At 48.5% G+C, this 13,860-nt stretch overlaps 1 protein-coding gene across 1 annotated transcript in view; it reads left to right on the forward strand.

The window, feature by feature from the left end:
• Nucleotides 1–1,839: 1,839 nt before the first annotated feature.
• Nucleotides 1,840–13,860, forward strand: part of MYL3 (myosin light chain 3) — a 41,584-nt gene continuing 29,563 nt past the window's right edge. The window contains exons 1-2 of the mRNA XM_028750970.2: nucleotides 1,840–2,242; nucleotides 13,010–13,037. Of these exons, the coding sequence (XP_028606803.2) occupies nucleotides 2,111–2,242; nucleotides 13,010–13,037 (160 nt within the window). The 5' untranslated portion in view covers nucleotides 1,840–2,110. The remainder of the gene's footprint in view (nucleotides 2,243–13,009; nucleotides 13,038–13,860) is intronic.

The raw sequence follows: 13,860 nt of genomic DNA on the forward strand, positions 1-13,860 counted from the left end.
TCTGGGTCATGTGGCTAGCCACTTCTGGCGCAATGGGACACCGTGACGGAAACCAGAGGGTTTGGAAACGCTGTTTACCTTCCTGCCAGAGTGGTACCTATTTATCTGCTTGCACTGGTGTGTTTTCGAACAGCTAGGTTTGCAGGAGTTGGGACTGAGCAATGGGAGCTTACTCTGTCGCGGGGATTCGAACCGCTGACCTTCCGATGGGCAAGGCCAAGAGGCTCAGTGGTTTAGACCACATCCCTTCCCCCCCAAAATGTTTAGGGGTATGTGTACCCCTGCGTCCCCCCAGGAAAAGTCCTGTCTGACTTTTAGAAGACATCTGAAGGCAGTGCTGTACAGTGGTACCTCGGGTTAAGTACAGTGGTGCCCCGCAAGACGAACGCCTCGCAAGACGGAAAACCCGCTAGACGAAAGGGTTTTCTGTTTTGGAGGCGCTTCGCAAAACGAATTTCCCTATGGGCTTCCTTCGCAAGACGAAAGCCCATAGGGAAATCTCCGGGACAGCGGGGAAGCGCAGCGCGTCTTCCCCACTGTCCTCGGACCTCCTCCGAAGGCTGGCGGCGGGCGGAGAGACCTCCTCCCGCCGCCAGCCTTCGTTTCTCCGCTATCCCGGACGGCTTTTGAAGGCAGGCGGGGGGAGCAAAGACTTTCGCCCCCCGCCGGCCTTCAGTAGAGGTCCAGGACCTCTTCTGAAGGCCGGCGGGGGGCAAAAGTCTTTGCTCCCCCCTGCCTGCCTTCCCGGGGGCTTTTAAATCGCCCCGGGACAGCGGAGAAGTCCCCCGCTGTCCCGGGGCTTTTTAAAATGCTGGCGGGCGGCAGCAGAGGCTTCGCTCCCGCCCGCCAGCATTTTAAGATCGTCCCGGACAGCGGAGAAGTCCCCCGCTGTCCCGGGGTTTTTTAAAATGCTGGGGGTGGGAAGAAAAGCCCTTGTCACCCCCCCCCAGCCTTCAGAAGAGGTCGGGGGACAGACTGTCCCCGGACCTGGTCTGAAGTCGGTTTCCATAGGAACGCATTAATTGATTTTCAGTGCATTCCTATGGGAAACCGTGCTTCGCAAGACGGAAAAATCGCAAGACGACAAAACTTGCGGAACGAATTAATTTCGTCTTGCGAGGCACCACTGTACTTAATTCATTCCGGAGGTCCGTTCTTAACCTGAAACTGTTCTTAACCTGAAGCACCACTTTAGCTAATGGGGCCTCCCGCTGATGCCATGCTGCCGGAGCCCGATTTCTGTTCTCATCCTGAAGCAAAGTTCCTAACCTGAAGCACTATTTCTGGGTTAGCGGAGTCTGTAACCTGAAGCGTATGTAACCCGAGGTACCACTGTATAGGGAAGTTTTTAATGTTTGATGTCTTATTGGGTTTTAATTTGTTGGAAACCGCCCAGAGTGTCTGGAGAAACCCAGTCAGATGGGTGGCATAATAATAATAATAATAATAATAATAATAATAATAATAATAATTGCTGCAGGGGTTGGACTAGAAGACTCCCTTTCAACTCTAGAACTTTGATCCCTTTCAACCTCTTTCTTTGATCACTCCTCACCGGTTAATTTCCTCCAGACCGATTCGTTCCGGACAGCTTTGCGATGAAACCAGCTCCAGCCTCCCTCCTTTTTCCCTCAGATGCAAATGTTGAGCCTGGAGTGTCATTGGGGAACAGCCGTCCTCTCTGCACCTCAGGGGATGAAATCGATACAGCTGGCCACGTTCCTGCCCCCCCCCCACCTCGTCCCAAGATGGGCTGTTCTGACCTCCCTCTCCAGGCTCTGTATCTGATACCCTCCAACCATCATTCCATTTCAACGCTAATTCAGAACAATGCCCTAAGCGGACGCTCCAAAATAGCCAGGCCAGATATCTTCTCCTTTTATAGGAATGGCCCTATTGTGAGACATGGTATGTGTGGCTGGGGAGGGGGCGATGGCTGAGGTGTGTGTGGGGGGGGGGGTTGATTTGGAAGCCAAGTGACACGGCGTGTGACACCCAAGGACCGGGAGGTGGATAAAGGCCTCTGCCAGGAGGGACATCCTCCGCTCTGTTGGATCACCTTCCCGAGCGGCCAGCCTCTCCTCCTTCATCCCGGTGCAGAACCACCACCATGGCCCCCAAGAAACCAGAACCCAAGAAAGCAGAACCTAAGAAAGAGGAGCCCAAGGCAGCCCCTAAACCAGCACCCCCAGCCGAGCCAGAAGTCCGCAAGGAAGTGGAGTTTAACCCGGCGAACATCAAAGTAAGTGTCTTTTCTGACATCCGTAAATTGTGCATTAACAGGGTAGGGGAGGACTGTTCCCTCCTTGGGTACCGGGTGAAGTTTCTTCTTTTTCCTCCTCCTCCTCCTCCTCCTCCTCCTCCTCCTCCTCCTCCTCCTCCTCCTCCTCCTCCTCTTCTCCTTCCTCTTCTCCTTCTCCTTCCTCTTCCTCCTCCTCCTCCTCCCTCCTCCTCCTCCTCCTCTTCTCCTTCCTCTTCTCCTTCTCCTTCCTCTTCCTCCTTCTTCCTCCTCCTCCTCCTCCTCCTTCTTCCTCCTTCTCCTTCTCCTCCTCCTTCCTCCTCCTCCTTCCTCCTCCTCCTTCCTCCTTCCTCCTTCCTCCTCCTCCTCCTCTTCTTCTTCTTCTTCTTCTTCTTCTTCTTCTTCTTCTTCTTCTTCTTCGCTACAAGGTGATTGACACAAAAAGAAGTACAATAGCTTTGAAAGCAGCGCAAGTAAATCAACCGGAGCTAAGGGCAGTGTTGTGAGGGGTTTTTTTGGGGGGGGGGTCAGTTTGGATGATGCCCTGAGTCCCTTCCAAGTCTTGGGATCTTGTGCCCAGTGAGAGTTGGAATCTAGACAGTTGCTGAACTGCTCAGACAAGTTTATTTGTAAGACAAGGAGCTCAGCCGGTCACTTTAAGTACCCTCGTTCGCATCCCAAAATAATGACCTCAGTTGTATGAGCCACAGCTAAGGGGTGGTACCCTCCAGGCTAATGGGTGAAGCTCTCTCTGCTTCACCTAGCTGCTAAATAGGAGAAACAGAGTTTTGGGTGTGAGCTGAGCTAGAGGCAGGCTGGAAGCTGGAGACACAGAAAAACGTTGGAAAACCGGAAGACTTACTTCTGGGTTTTCGGTGTTTGGGAACCAAGGCGTTTGAGTACCAAGGTGTTTGAGATCCAAGGTACCACTGTAGTAGTAATAATAATAATAATAATAGTAATAATAATAATGCCGCACAAGCTCAAGTATGGCTACACATATCTTAGAGCTGTACCCAAATTTGTTGGCATCTGTCTGTCTCAAGTGCATTTCTGGGGGTGAAGTCAAATTGCTGCGTTAGCAGCACAGAAATGACCTGCCTGGGGCGCAAGCCTGGGCAGTGTGTCTGGAGGTCCTGGGCTGCCCAGACGACAAGACCCCCCTCTTGGCCTCACTGATATGGTCCAAAGGAAAGCAGTGCAAGATGTCTGGCACCAGCTTAGCATCTGGGCTTGCAGAACTTGCTGCTCACAGGTTCATTGAGGATCAGAGTCCATATCTGCAGAATACGTGTTCATTGAGGAATGAATTTGGGTTTGTCTCCCCGAGGAATGCTGACATCTGGAGGAAGTCCAGGGATTGAAACCCAGCGTCATGAATCGTGTCCTGAGAGAGCCAGTGTAGTGTAGTGGTTAAGAGCGGTGGACTCGTAATCTGGTGAACCGGGTTCGCTTCCCCGCTCCTCCACATGCAGCTGCTGGGTGACCTTGGGCTAGTCACACTTCTCTGAAGTCTCTCAGCCTCACTCAACTCACAAAGTGTTTGTTGTAGGGGAGAAAGGGAAAAGAGATTGTTAGCCACTTTGAGACTCGCTGTGGGTTAAACCACAGAGTCTAGGACTTGATGATCAGAAGGTCGGCGGTTTGAATCCCCGCGACAGGGTGAACTCCCGTTGCTTGGTCCCTGCTCCTGCCCACCTAGCAGTTCGAAAGCACGTCAAAGTGCAAGTAGATAAATAGGTACCGCTCTGGCAGGAAGGTAAACGGTGTTTCCATGCGCTGCTCTGGTTCGCCAGAAGCGGCTTAGTCCTGCTGGCCACATGACCCTGATAAACTGTCTGCGGACAAACGTCGGCTCCCTTGGCTTATAGAGCGAGATGAGCGCCGCAACCCCAGAGTCATCCGCGACTGGACCTAACAGTCAGGGGTACCATTACCGTTTTGGGATGCAAGGGGTGCATAGAATTGCAACCAATTTTATTTACCGTTGGCTTGGGAATAAGTCCCACTGATCACGATGAAATTCGCAGGCGAGCAGATTGCTGCTTTGCAGTCCTGCTTTTTAAATAAATGTTTTCCTTTTCAGATAATACAGAACATGATGAAATCACAATAAATTAAACCTCCCTTTCAGTAGTTTCAAGCACTACTACAGGTTCCGCATAATATCTGTACTGCATTGTTTAGCTTGGCAGCAGCTGCACTTTAGAGCTCCCCGCCTATTGCAATAAAGCACGTGCCTTTGCTAGACTGTTTTCAGGCACCTGCTAAAAGCATTCTTGTTTAGGAAAGCATTCCCAGCTGCTTAGGAAGTTGAAGTAATTGGCTCCCTTGGCCAATAAAGCGAGATGAGTGCTGCAAACCCAGAGTCGGCCACGACTTGACCTAATGGTCAGGGGTCCCTTTACCTTTACCTTAAGGGGAGTGAAAGGCAGGATACCAATTCCAAACTCTTCTAGGTTAAGAAGGCTTGGCCCGTCTCTTCCATATATGGTGGACCTGCGTTCCATATGTGGTGGACCTACGATAAGGTAAAAAAAAAATTGGGAATCAATTTATAATGAACTCAAAAAAATATTTAGATATACTTTCCCCAAAAGACCGGAAGCGTGTCTATTAGGCTTAATAGGAACAGAAATTAAAATAGAAGATCAAAATTTATTCATGTATGCTACAGCTGCCGCGAGGACCCTTCTGGCCCAAAGATGGAAAGTACAAGATATACCAACTATACAGGAGTGGCAGGCGAAGTTGACGGAATATGCAGAACTTGCCAAACTGTCAGGGAGGATCCGGGACCAGGGAGATCAAAGATACCAAAATAACTGGAGTAAATTTATTGAATATTTAAAGAAGAATTGTAAAGAGGTCAAGACACTAGCAGGATTGGCATAATACCTTCAATGTATAATAGTACTAATATGAGAATGATGTGTGTGATGGAAAGAGGATAAATATACCAGTTGTGGGGAGGGAGGGGGGTCGCGACTCGGCAGAGTCAAAGGGAATGTATGGTGCTATTACAATTTGTTGGAAAAGAATATGTAAGGAAAACAATAAAAATTCACTTGGAAAAAGAAAAAGAAAAAAAGAAGGCTTGGCCCGTCTCAACTTGACAGCCCACATCTGCGGCTCCTAGCTTCTCGAGTTTGCACAGTGCTGGCGTGATCCTGGATGATGTCCGTACTTCGCTAGGCAGAGCAAATCAGGTGGGGTAGTTAGGAGGGGTGGTTTGCCCCAGGTATCACCCTGACAGGGGGTGACAAAATGCTGGGCGGTACTCACCGTGGAGCCTGCAGCGCGCATGATCCATGTGTCTCGGTGCCCGCAGGCTCCACGCTGCCCGTCCACTGCCTCCCCACCCAGCTATAGGGTGGCTGAGGCCCTGTGGCACGCCCTGTCCATATGGGCGCTGAGTGCCCTGTTCCATCCCTATGGGCGCCCTACACACCGCCCCTATGGGCGGTTCGCCCTGCCCCTGGGCACGCCATCCCAGGTGCCCAAGAGGCTTCCTCCACCACTCAGAGAATGGAGTATGACACCCAGAGCAGGTAGATCGATGCAGCACATACTGTATTTTTTGCTCCATAAGACGCACCTGACCATAAGACGCACCTAGTTTTTAGAGGAGGAAAACAAGAAAAAAAATTCTGAACAACACAGTGGATGTGTGGTTTTTTTGGTGCAGGCTGTAGCCATGGACATGCTATGTGATCTGATGGTGAATTTGGGGTGACCCAATGCAAAAATCCTGAGGATCCATGGGCTTTTACCTCCCCCCTCCCAGGCAGCCTCCTTTATCACTAGCGTCCTTTATCTCCCTCCCCCGATTGCTTGCTAATAATAATAATAATAATAATAATAATAATAATAATAATAATGGTTTCCCCAGCCACTCTGAGCGGCTTCCAACAGAACCCTAAAATACAATAGTCTATTCAACATTAAAAGCTTCCCTAAACAGGGCTGCCTTCAGATGTCTTCTAAAAGTTTGGTAGTTGTTGTTCTCTTTGACATCTGGTGGGAGGGCATTCCACGGGGCGGGTGCCACTACCAAGAAGGCCCTCTGTCTGGTTCCCTGTAACTTGGCTTCTCGCAGGGAGGGAACCGCCAGATGGCTCTCGGCGCTGGACCTCAGTGTCTAGGCTGAACAATGGGGGTGGAGAAACTCCTTCAGGTATACAGGACTGAGGCCGTTTAGGGCTTTAAAGGTCAGCACCAACACTTTGAATTGTGCTCAGAAACGTACTGGGAGCCAATGTCGGTCTTTCAAGACCAGTGTTATATGGTCTCGGCGGCCGCTCTGATCGGCTGCTTCCTTTCAACACTCCCTTCCCTCTTGTTTGCCTTAGTGTCTTTTCCTTAGCTGGAGCAGTTTTTTGCTCCTCCTTTTCTTCTAATTTCTCTCCTCATTGCTTTAGTCTTCCTGTCTCCTCTCCTTGCAAGTTCGCTGTCTTTACCTCCCCCCTCCCAGGCAACCTCCTTTATCTCTAGCGTCCCTTATCTCCCTTCCAATCGCTTGCCGATCAGTGGCTTTGTTTCAACACCCACTTCCCTCTTTCAAAAAAAAGAGAGAGCATGATCTGCTTTGGCTCCAGGGACCATGCATTTGCTCCATAAGACGCAGACATCTCCCCTTACTTTTTAGGAGGAAAAAAGTGCGTCTTATGGAGTGAAAAATACGGTAGTTAAACAGTGGAACTCCCTCCCACAGGAGACGATGATGGCCACCCACTTAGATGGCTTTAAAAGAAGACGAGACCAATTCATGCAGATGAGGATTATGGATGCCTCCTAGTTGTGATGGCTCTGCTCTGCTTCCACAGCTGGAGGCTGTGAAGGTCAGTTGCTGGAAAGCATAGGAGAGGAGATGTGGTCTTGTGTTCAAATCCTGATTGAGGGTTTCTTCGGCTTGGCTGGTGTGAGAGCAGGGTGCTGGGCAAGACAGGCCTTTGGTCTCATCCGGCAGAATTCTACCTATGTTCTTATCTGCTCCTTTCCTTAACATTAAGGATCTCAAGCCTGTAAAAGGGTAAAAGAGTATTGGGAAATGATTTATAATGAATTGAAAAAAATGTTTAATAGCACCTTCCCCCCCAAAAAAACCAAACAAACACACACACACACACCCAGAGTCCTTTCTGTTGAGGAAATTCAGATGGAAATTCCCAGGAAATTCCTATCGGTGACCCCAGGGGAGTTCCTAGTTGATGTGCATCAGCCGGACTCCCCCTACTGGTGGTTAACCCTTCCCGGACTTCAAGCGGATGGGCTGAAGCCGGATATAGTTGGTTAGGACCAATGCCTAAGCCAATACCGCTCATCACCTGCAACCAATAAAGTTGTGGCCTTATATAGCCCATTAACCTTAACAATTGTGTCATGTGTCTTTATTTCCACTGGGAGAGGGCGGGAACTCACCACGCAATTGCCAACCCGCTGACATAGTGGAGGCAAACGGTTGTGGATTTCTCTCTCTACATACATTTTGAGCCATTTTGGCTGCGTCGGGTGTTCTTGAATAGCAGGAATTGCTGGTAGGGAGAGTTGGTCCTGTGTTCAAATCCTGCTTGCAGGTTTCACACAGGCATCTGGTCGGCCAATGGGAGACCAGGATGCTGGGACGCCATTAGGGTGTGTCATTTTCCGGGGTGAACATTTGCAAATTTCTTCAGCGAGCGGTCTTTTAAATATGATTTGGGGTGTGAGGAATTGGCTATTATTGTTGCGACTGCACAACGTTTATCTCCGTAAGTCTGCCTTTGATGAAAGGCGGCTTTCATGAAAAACTAAAGAATTTTAATTTTACCTTCCGAAAATGTCAGGTAATGATAAATAAATAAATAAATATCACACACTCTCTCTCACACACACACACAATCTGCAAGTACTTAGAAATTATTTTGAATGGTTTCTATGCAATTTCACACCCATTTTGCTTAACTAAATGATATTAATTTAACCAAAATATCTCTTGGATTCCCAAGTCATGTACCAACATTTTAGCACCCCTCATGTTTGGAATTTGAAAGTTGGAAATTCAACATGCCCTAATGGACTCTTGGCCTCATCCTGCGGGTCCCTTTAACGTCCTTGCAGTAAAAAGGATAGTCTGTGTTATGTGTTTCTAAATTTGATGAGAAAGAAAATATTAAAGACAGCCATTTCCTGCCCACAAAGAACAGCAACGGTGGTTTGTTTACACGGTTAAGTCATCTCAGACTTTTAAGAACAACGCCCCGTTCCTTTGGGGACCTCGGCGAGGGACGGTTGTGAAGTTTGCACATTAAATGTATGTCTGTTTCATTGAGTAAAAAAGGTAAAGGGTAAAGGGACCCCTGGTCCAGTCGTGACCGACTCTGGGGTTGTGGCACTCATCTCGCTTTACTGGCCGAGGGAGCCGGCATACAGCTTCCGGGTCATGTGGCCAGCAGGACTAAACCACTTCTGGCGAACCAGAGCAGCACACAGAAATGCCGTTTACCTTCCCGCCGGAGCAGTACCTATCTATCTACTTGCACTTTGACGTGCTTTCAAACTGCTAGGTTGGCAGTAGCAGGGACCGAGCAACTTGAGCTCACCCCGTTGCGGGGATTCGAACCGCTGACCTTCTGATCGGCAAGTCCTAGGCTCTGTGGTTTAACCCACAGCGCCACCCGCGTCCCTTTCATGGAGTAACTTCACCCTAATCCCTTCCTTTCTGTTGTCAGAGAATCATTGAATTGTAGTATCAGAAGGGACAACAAGTGTCATTCCTGCAATGCAGGAATCTTTTGCCCAACATGGGGCTCAAACCCATGATCCGAAGATTAAGAGTCTCATGCTCTACCAACTGAGCTACCAAGGCAGATCTCCCCACATTCCAAATCTACATGCCCCTTTCTTACATTACTTTGAAAAAATGCTGCGTACAGTGATTCTAACTAATACAGAGTTGAGTTGTCCCGTGATTGTGCAACAAACAAATAAAGCCATAATATGGGATAACGTACACAGTGACTTGCGATCTCGATCACACGCAGTCTGTAGTCCGCTGGCAGTAGGAGTACAATATGGGTATGTCTTTAAGTTAACATCTTACATTAAAAATCTGACAGTACCAAACTATCGAAGGCTTTTCACCAAAGCCAGACTAAATCATAGAATCATAGAATCATAGAGTTGGAATAGAGCACAAGGGCCATCGAGTCCAACCCCCTGCCAAGCAGGAAACACCATCAGAGCACTCCTGACATATGGTTGTCAAGCCTCTGCTTAAAGACCTCCAAAGAAGGAGACTCCACCACACTCCCTGGCAGCAAATTCCACTGTCAAAATGTCTTTCCTTCTGCAGTGTTGGATGGCAGGTTGAGAGGAGTTCCCTACCAGGACAGACTTTGCCCGTGTGCTCAAGACATCGATTCCATAAAACATATTTTGTTGCATTGTGCGAAATATGACCAAGCCAGGGCTGAACTGATACTACCCTTGCTGGTACCTTCCCCGGGAAAATCAGAGGCTCACTATGTCAGGTTCCTACTGGAAGACCGGACAATTGCTAGAACATTAGCAGTGGCAAAGTTTTTATCGGTGGTTGCAAGAACAAATGATCCCTATAGTCTAAACAAAACGCTTGTTTAACCTAGAGGTAGGCTGTATGAATTGGGTATTGCTTTGTAATGATTTGTTGGGTCTCTGGACCGTAATAAAGACTGATGATGATGAAATAAGGCCATAATAAGTGAGATGTTTCAGGCTTTTCACCTGCGCTCTATCTCTCGCTTTTATTTCATGCGATGAGCACAGTCTGTTCTTTGCCTGGGCTTGAGAAGGGCAGAGGTAGCAGGGACAAGGATGATCCGTCAGGCTTTTAATAGCCGGACAACTGCGCCTGCCTCCTCTCCCGTTTACCTGGCTCCTGTTGAGCTCACCCTTTGTCACCGTCCAAAATAGAATCACTTGTTTGCGAACGTAAAAGGAAGGCGGAGAGTGAGCGGTGGGCATGCTTTTTCCTGGCTCAATTCCCATCGCCTTTTGCAGCTGTCCGGCTAAGGAAAGGACGGCAGAGAGAAGCTCTTCTTCCGCTGCTGCATCTCCCTGCTAGGAAAGGTTTTTCACCTGCAAGGATGGTGTTTTAGCCCTCAAGGGCATATTCATGCATATTCATATAGGGCTAGGAGAGACCTCCTGCCTGAACCCTGGAGGGCTGCAATATTGAGCTAGATTGCTGCTGTTGTTTAGTCGTTTAGTCGTGTTTTTAATTTTCTGTTGTGAGCTGCCCAGAGTGGCTGGGGAAACCCAGCCAGATAAGTGGGGTGTTGTTTAGTCGTTTAGTCGTGTCCGACTCTTCGTGACCCCCTGGACCAGAGCACACCAGGCACTCCTGTCTTCCACTGCCTCCTGCAGTTTGGTCACACTCATGCTGGTAGCTTCGAGAACACTGTCCAACCATCTCGTCCTCTGTCGTCCCCTTCTCCTTGTGCCCTCCATCTTTCCCAACATCAGGGCCTTTTCCAGGGAGTCTTCTCTTCTCATGAGGTGGCCAAAGTATTGGAGTCTCAACTTCAGGATCTGTCCTTCCAGTGAGCACTCAGGGCTGATTTCCTTCAGAATGGAGAGGTTTGATCTTCTTGCAGTCCATGGGACTCTCAAGAGTCTCCTCCAGCACCAGAATTCAAAAGCATCAAGTCTTCGGCGATCAGCCTTCTTTATGGTCCAGCTCTCACTTCCACACATCACTACAGTGGTACCTCGGGCTACAGACCCTTCAGGTTACAGATGCTTCATGTTAAAGACTCCGCTAACCCAGAAATAGTACCTCGGGTTAAGAACTTTGCTTCAGGATGAGAACAGAAATCGCACAGTGGCACAGTGGGAGAAGGGGCTCCATTTCTCCTCCTGCTTTGCTGAAGGGGTGCTGCGCAGAGAGGGGAAGCTGCGCAGCGCCTCTCCAGTGAAGAGAAGTCAGAACAGCAAGAGGGATCACTACGCAGCGTTCCTCCCATTGCCCTGAAGAGGCTTTGCGCGGCTATCCCTGAATCCAGAAGAGGGATCGGTGCGCACCGATCCCTCTCGCTGTTCTGTCTTCTGGGATAGCTGCACAGCCTGCATTCGCTCCATAAGACGCACACACATTTCCCCTTACTTTTTAAGAGGGGAAAAGTGCATCTTATAGAGCGAAAAATACGGTATGTTGGAAGCTGCCCAGAGTGCCCAGTCAGGTGGGCGGGGTATAAATAGTAAAATTTTCATTATGGAATGGAACGTCCCTATTTTCATCAGAGAAATGTGGAAGGGCATGGAATCTGAAATCATGTTTCTGAAGTCCATTAGCAGGGGGGACAGTCAGTCTGTGAAATGCTTTATATTTTTGGCTGTGGCACTTGCCAAAAGACCACGTCATTTCTCCGAAAAGTCCGCACCTCTCCTTTGCCAGTGCTTTGCACTAATTCCCGCCAGGCTGTGGAAGAGGATGGAGGCATGTTCTCAATCAAAGGATGGAGGCTTTGCATCAACTCAGTTTAGGAGTCAAAGTACAAGACAGACAACCACACGCTCAAGGTGCCAGTCCTCATTAGACTCCCAAAAACATGTTGCAATAGCACCAGGAACATTTGGGAACACCAGGGTCCCATTCTCTTCACTTGGTGTTGTGCCAGGAAATCGTCCTAGCAAAAGGAACCACATTTCTCCTGAGTATTTTATTTTTTAAATATAAAACCTGCTGCTGTTTGTAAAATGAAATTAAAACTCCACCTCCCTAGGAAACCTGCTTAAACTGCTGAGACAAATAAACGTTACACAAGACCCCTGGAGCAAGATTTAAGGATTTGAGGACACACTTTACAGGGTCTCTTTTCCCTTTTAAGATAATGAGGCACAGCGGAGACTGTGGTGTCTTTATGAGACGAGGTTTTCTTTGTATGTGTGCCTGGGTGTGCAGACATGCTGCCTTTGTGTCAAAATCTCTGAAGAGTGGAGTCCTCATCTCCTTTTCCAAAGTTGAGCTTCCATCCATTGAGATAACCGAACAAGATATTCGGTGCAGGAAAGGGGCATGGTTTGGGCCCTTCCACAGTTTATTTCAAATGCTAAAAAAACCCCACAGGTTACGAGGCATTCAAAAGGAAATATTGGTTTGATTGTAGCCCTCTTATGTACTGAATTGAATAGGATCCAAAAGGCAGCAGTCTGATTGGTCCTAGAACAATAGGATCCAGAATGCAGCAGTTGATTGGTCCACAGGAGCCACCCAATCCAGCTCCAGGTGGAAGGGAATCCGCAACCTGATTGGCCTACAGGAGAATCCCGGAAATAGCCAATCACGCGGGGCCCATTGTGTAAATAATGTATATAAAGCAGACATTTCGGGGGAACTTCCATTCCTCCTCACCGCTATGAGCTCAATAAAGAGCATGAAATCCCCTCTCGACTCTGAGGATATTTCAAGCCCCTTCATTTTAGTCCTGTGTGAGTGTCTGGAGGCGGTTGGAGGATGGATGGTGGCTGACCGATTAAGGTTGAATCCTGACAAGACAGAAGTATTGTTTTGGGAGGGCAGGGGGCAGGCGGGTATGGAAGACTCCTTGCTCCTGAGTGGGGTAACTGTGCCCCTGAAGGACCAAGTGCGCAGCCTGGGAGTCATTAATGCATAAGCAGCACAGCACTCGTTTCAAGTAAGAGAAGCAAAATGAGCGCACCGAAAAGTGTCAGCCTTGTCAATGTCATGGGACATCAGGGAGAATCATCATAGTGAATAATCTCTCTCTCTCTCTCTCTCTTTGCTTTCAGGTTGAATTCAGCAACGAACAGCTTGAAGGTTAGTAACTTTTCTGTCTTTCACGAATCCCCCTGTTCTCTGAAGCAATGTTAACAGTTATTTCATGGAGAGAGAGAGTGCATCATAGAATCATAGAGATATTTGCTCCATCCTCCATGAGGCAACCTTTGCGATATTTGAAGATGGCTCTCATATCTCCGCTCAGTCGCCTCTTCTCCAGGCTGAACATACCCAATTCCTTCAACCGTTCCTCATCAGGCTTGGTTTCCTGGACCGTCTTGGTCGCCCTCATTTGCACACCTTCCAGCTTGTCAACATCCTTCTTAAACTGAGGTGCCCAGAATTAGACACAGTATTCCAGGTGTGGTCTGACCAAGGCAGAATAGAGTAGGACTATGACTTTCCTTGATCTTGATCTGGATCAGGGCCGGATTTAGGTTTGATGCGGCCCTGAGCTACTGAAGGTAATGGGGCCCTTTATTTGTCCAGCTGTCCTTCATCAACAACAAATTGTCACTGTTTTTTGTGTTGAATATATGCTATATGGTAATTTATGGACCTGATTGGTATCTCAAGCCATTTGCACATGTTGCCATGCAAAATGTAGGCACCCTATATATAGAAATGAGCAAACCAGTGATATTTTAGGGAGCAGGCTAGCAGACTTCCATCATAGGAGCCTCAATCATCTCGGTTGCGTTTAAGTTTGCAAACCAGGAAAGCCCAAAGTGTTGGATCAGCACCCCACTCTCTCGTGTGTTAAGCACATTTGCCACATGCCAGACCACCCCTGTTCTGTACAACTTTCCTCCCCGGCGTTTGACAGCCCAAACAACAACCTCATCTGTTTCCATACGCTCTT

This window comes from Podarcis muralis, chromosome 12, assembly GCF_964188315.1.
Source record: "Podarcis muralis chromosome 12, rPodMur119.hap1.1, whole genome shotgun sequence".
Classification (NCBI taxonomy): domain Eukaryota; kingdom Metazoa; phylum Chordata; class Lepidosauria; order Squamata; family Lacertidae; genus Podarcis; species Podarcis muralis.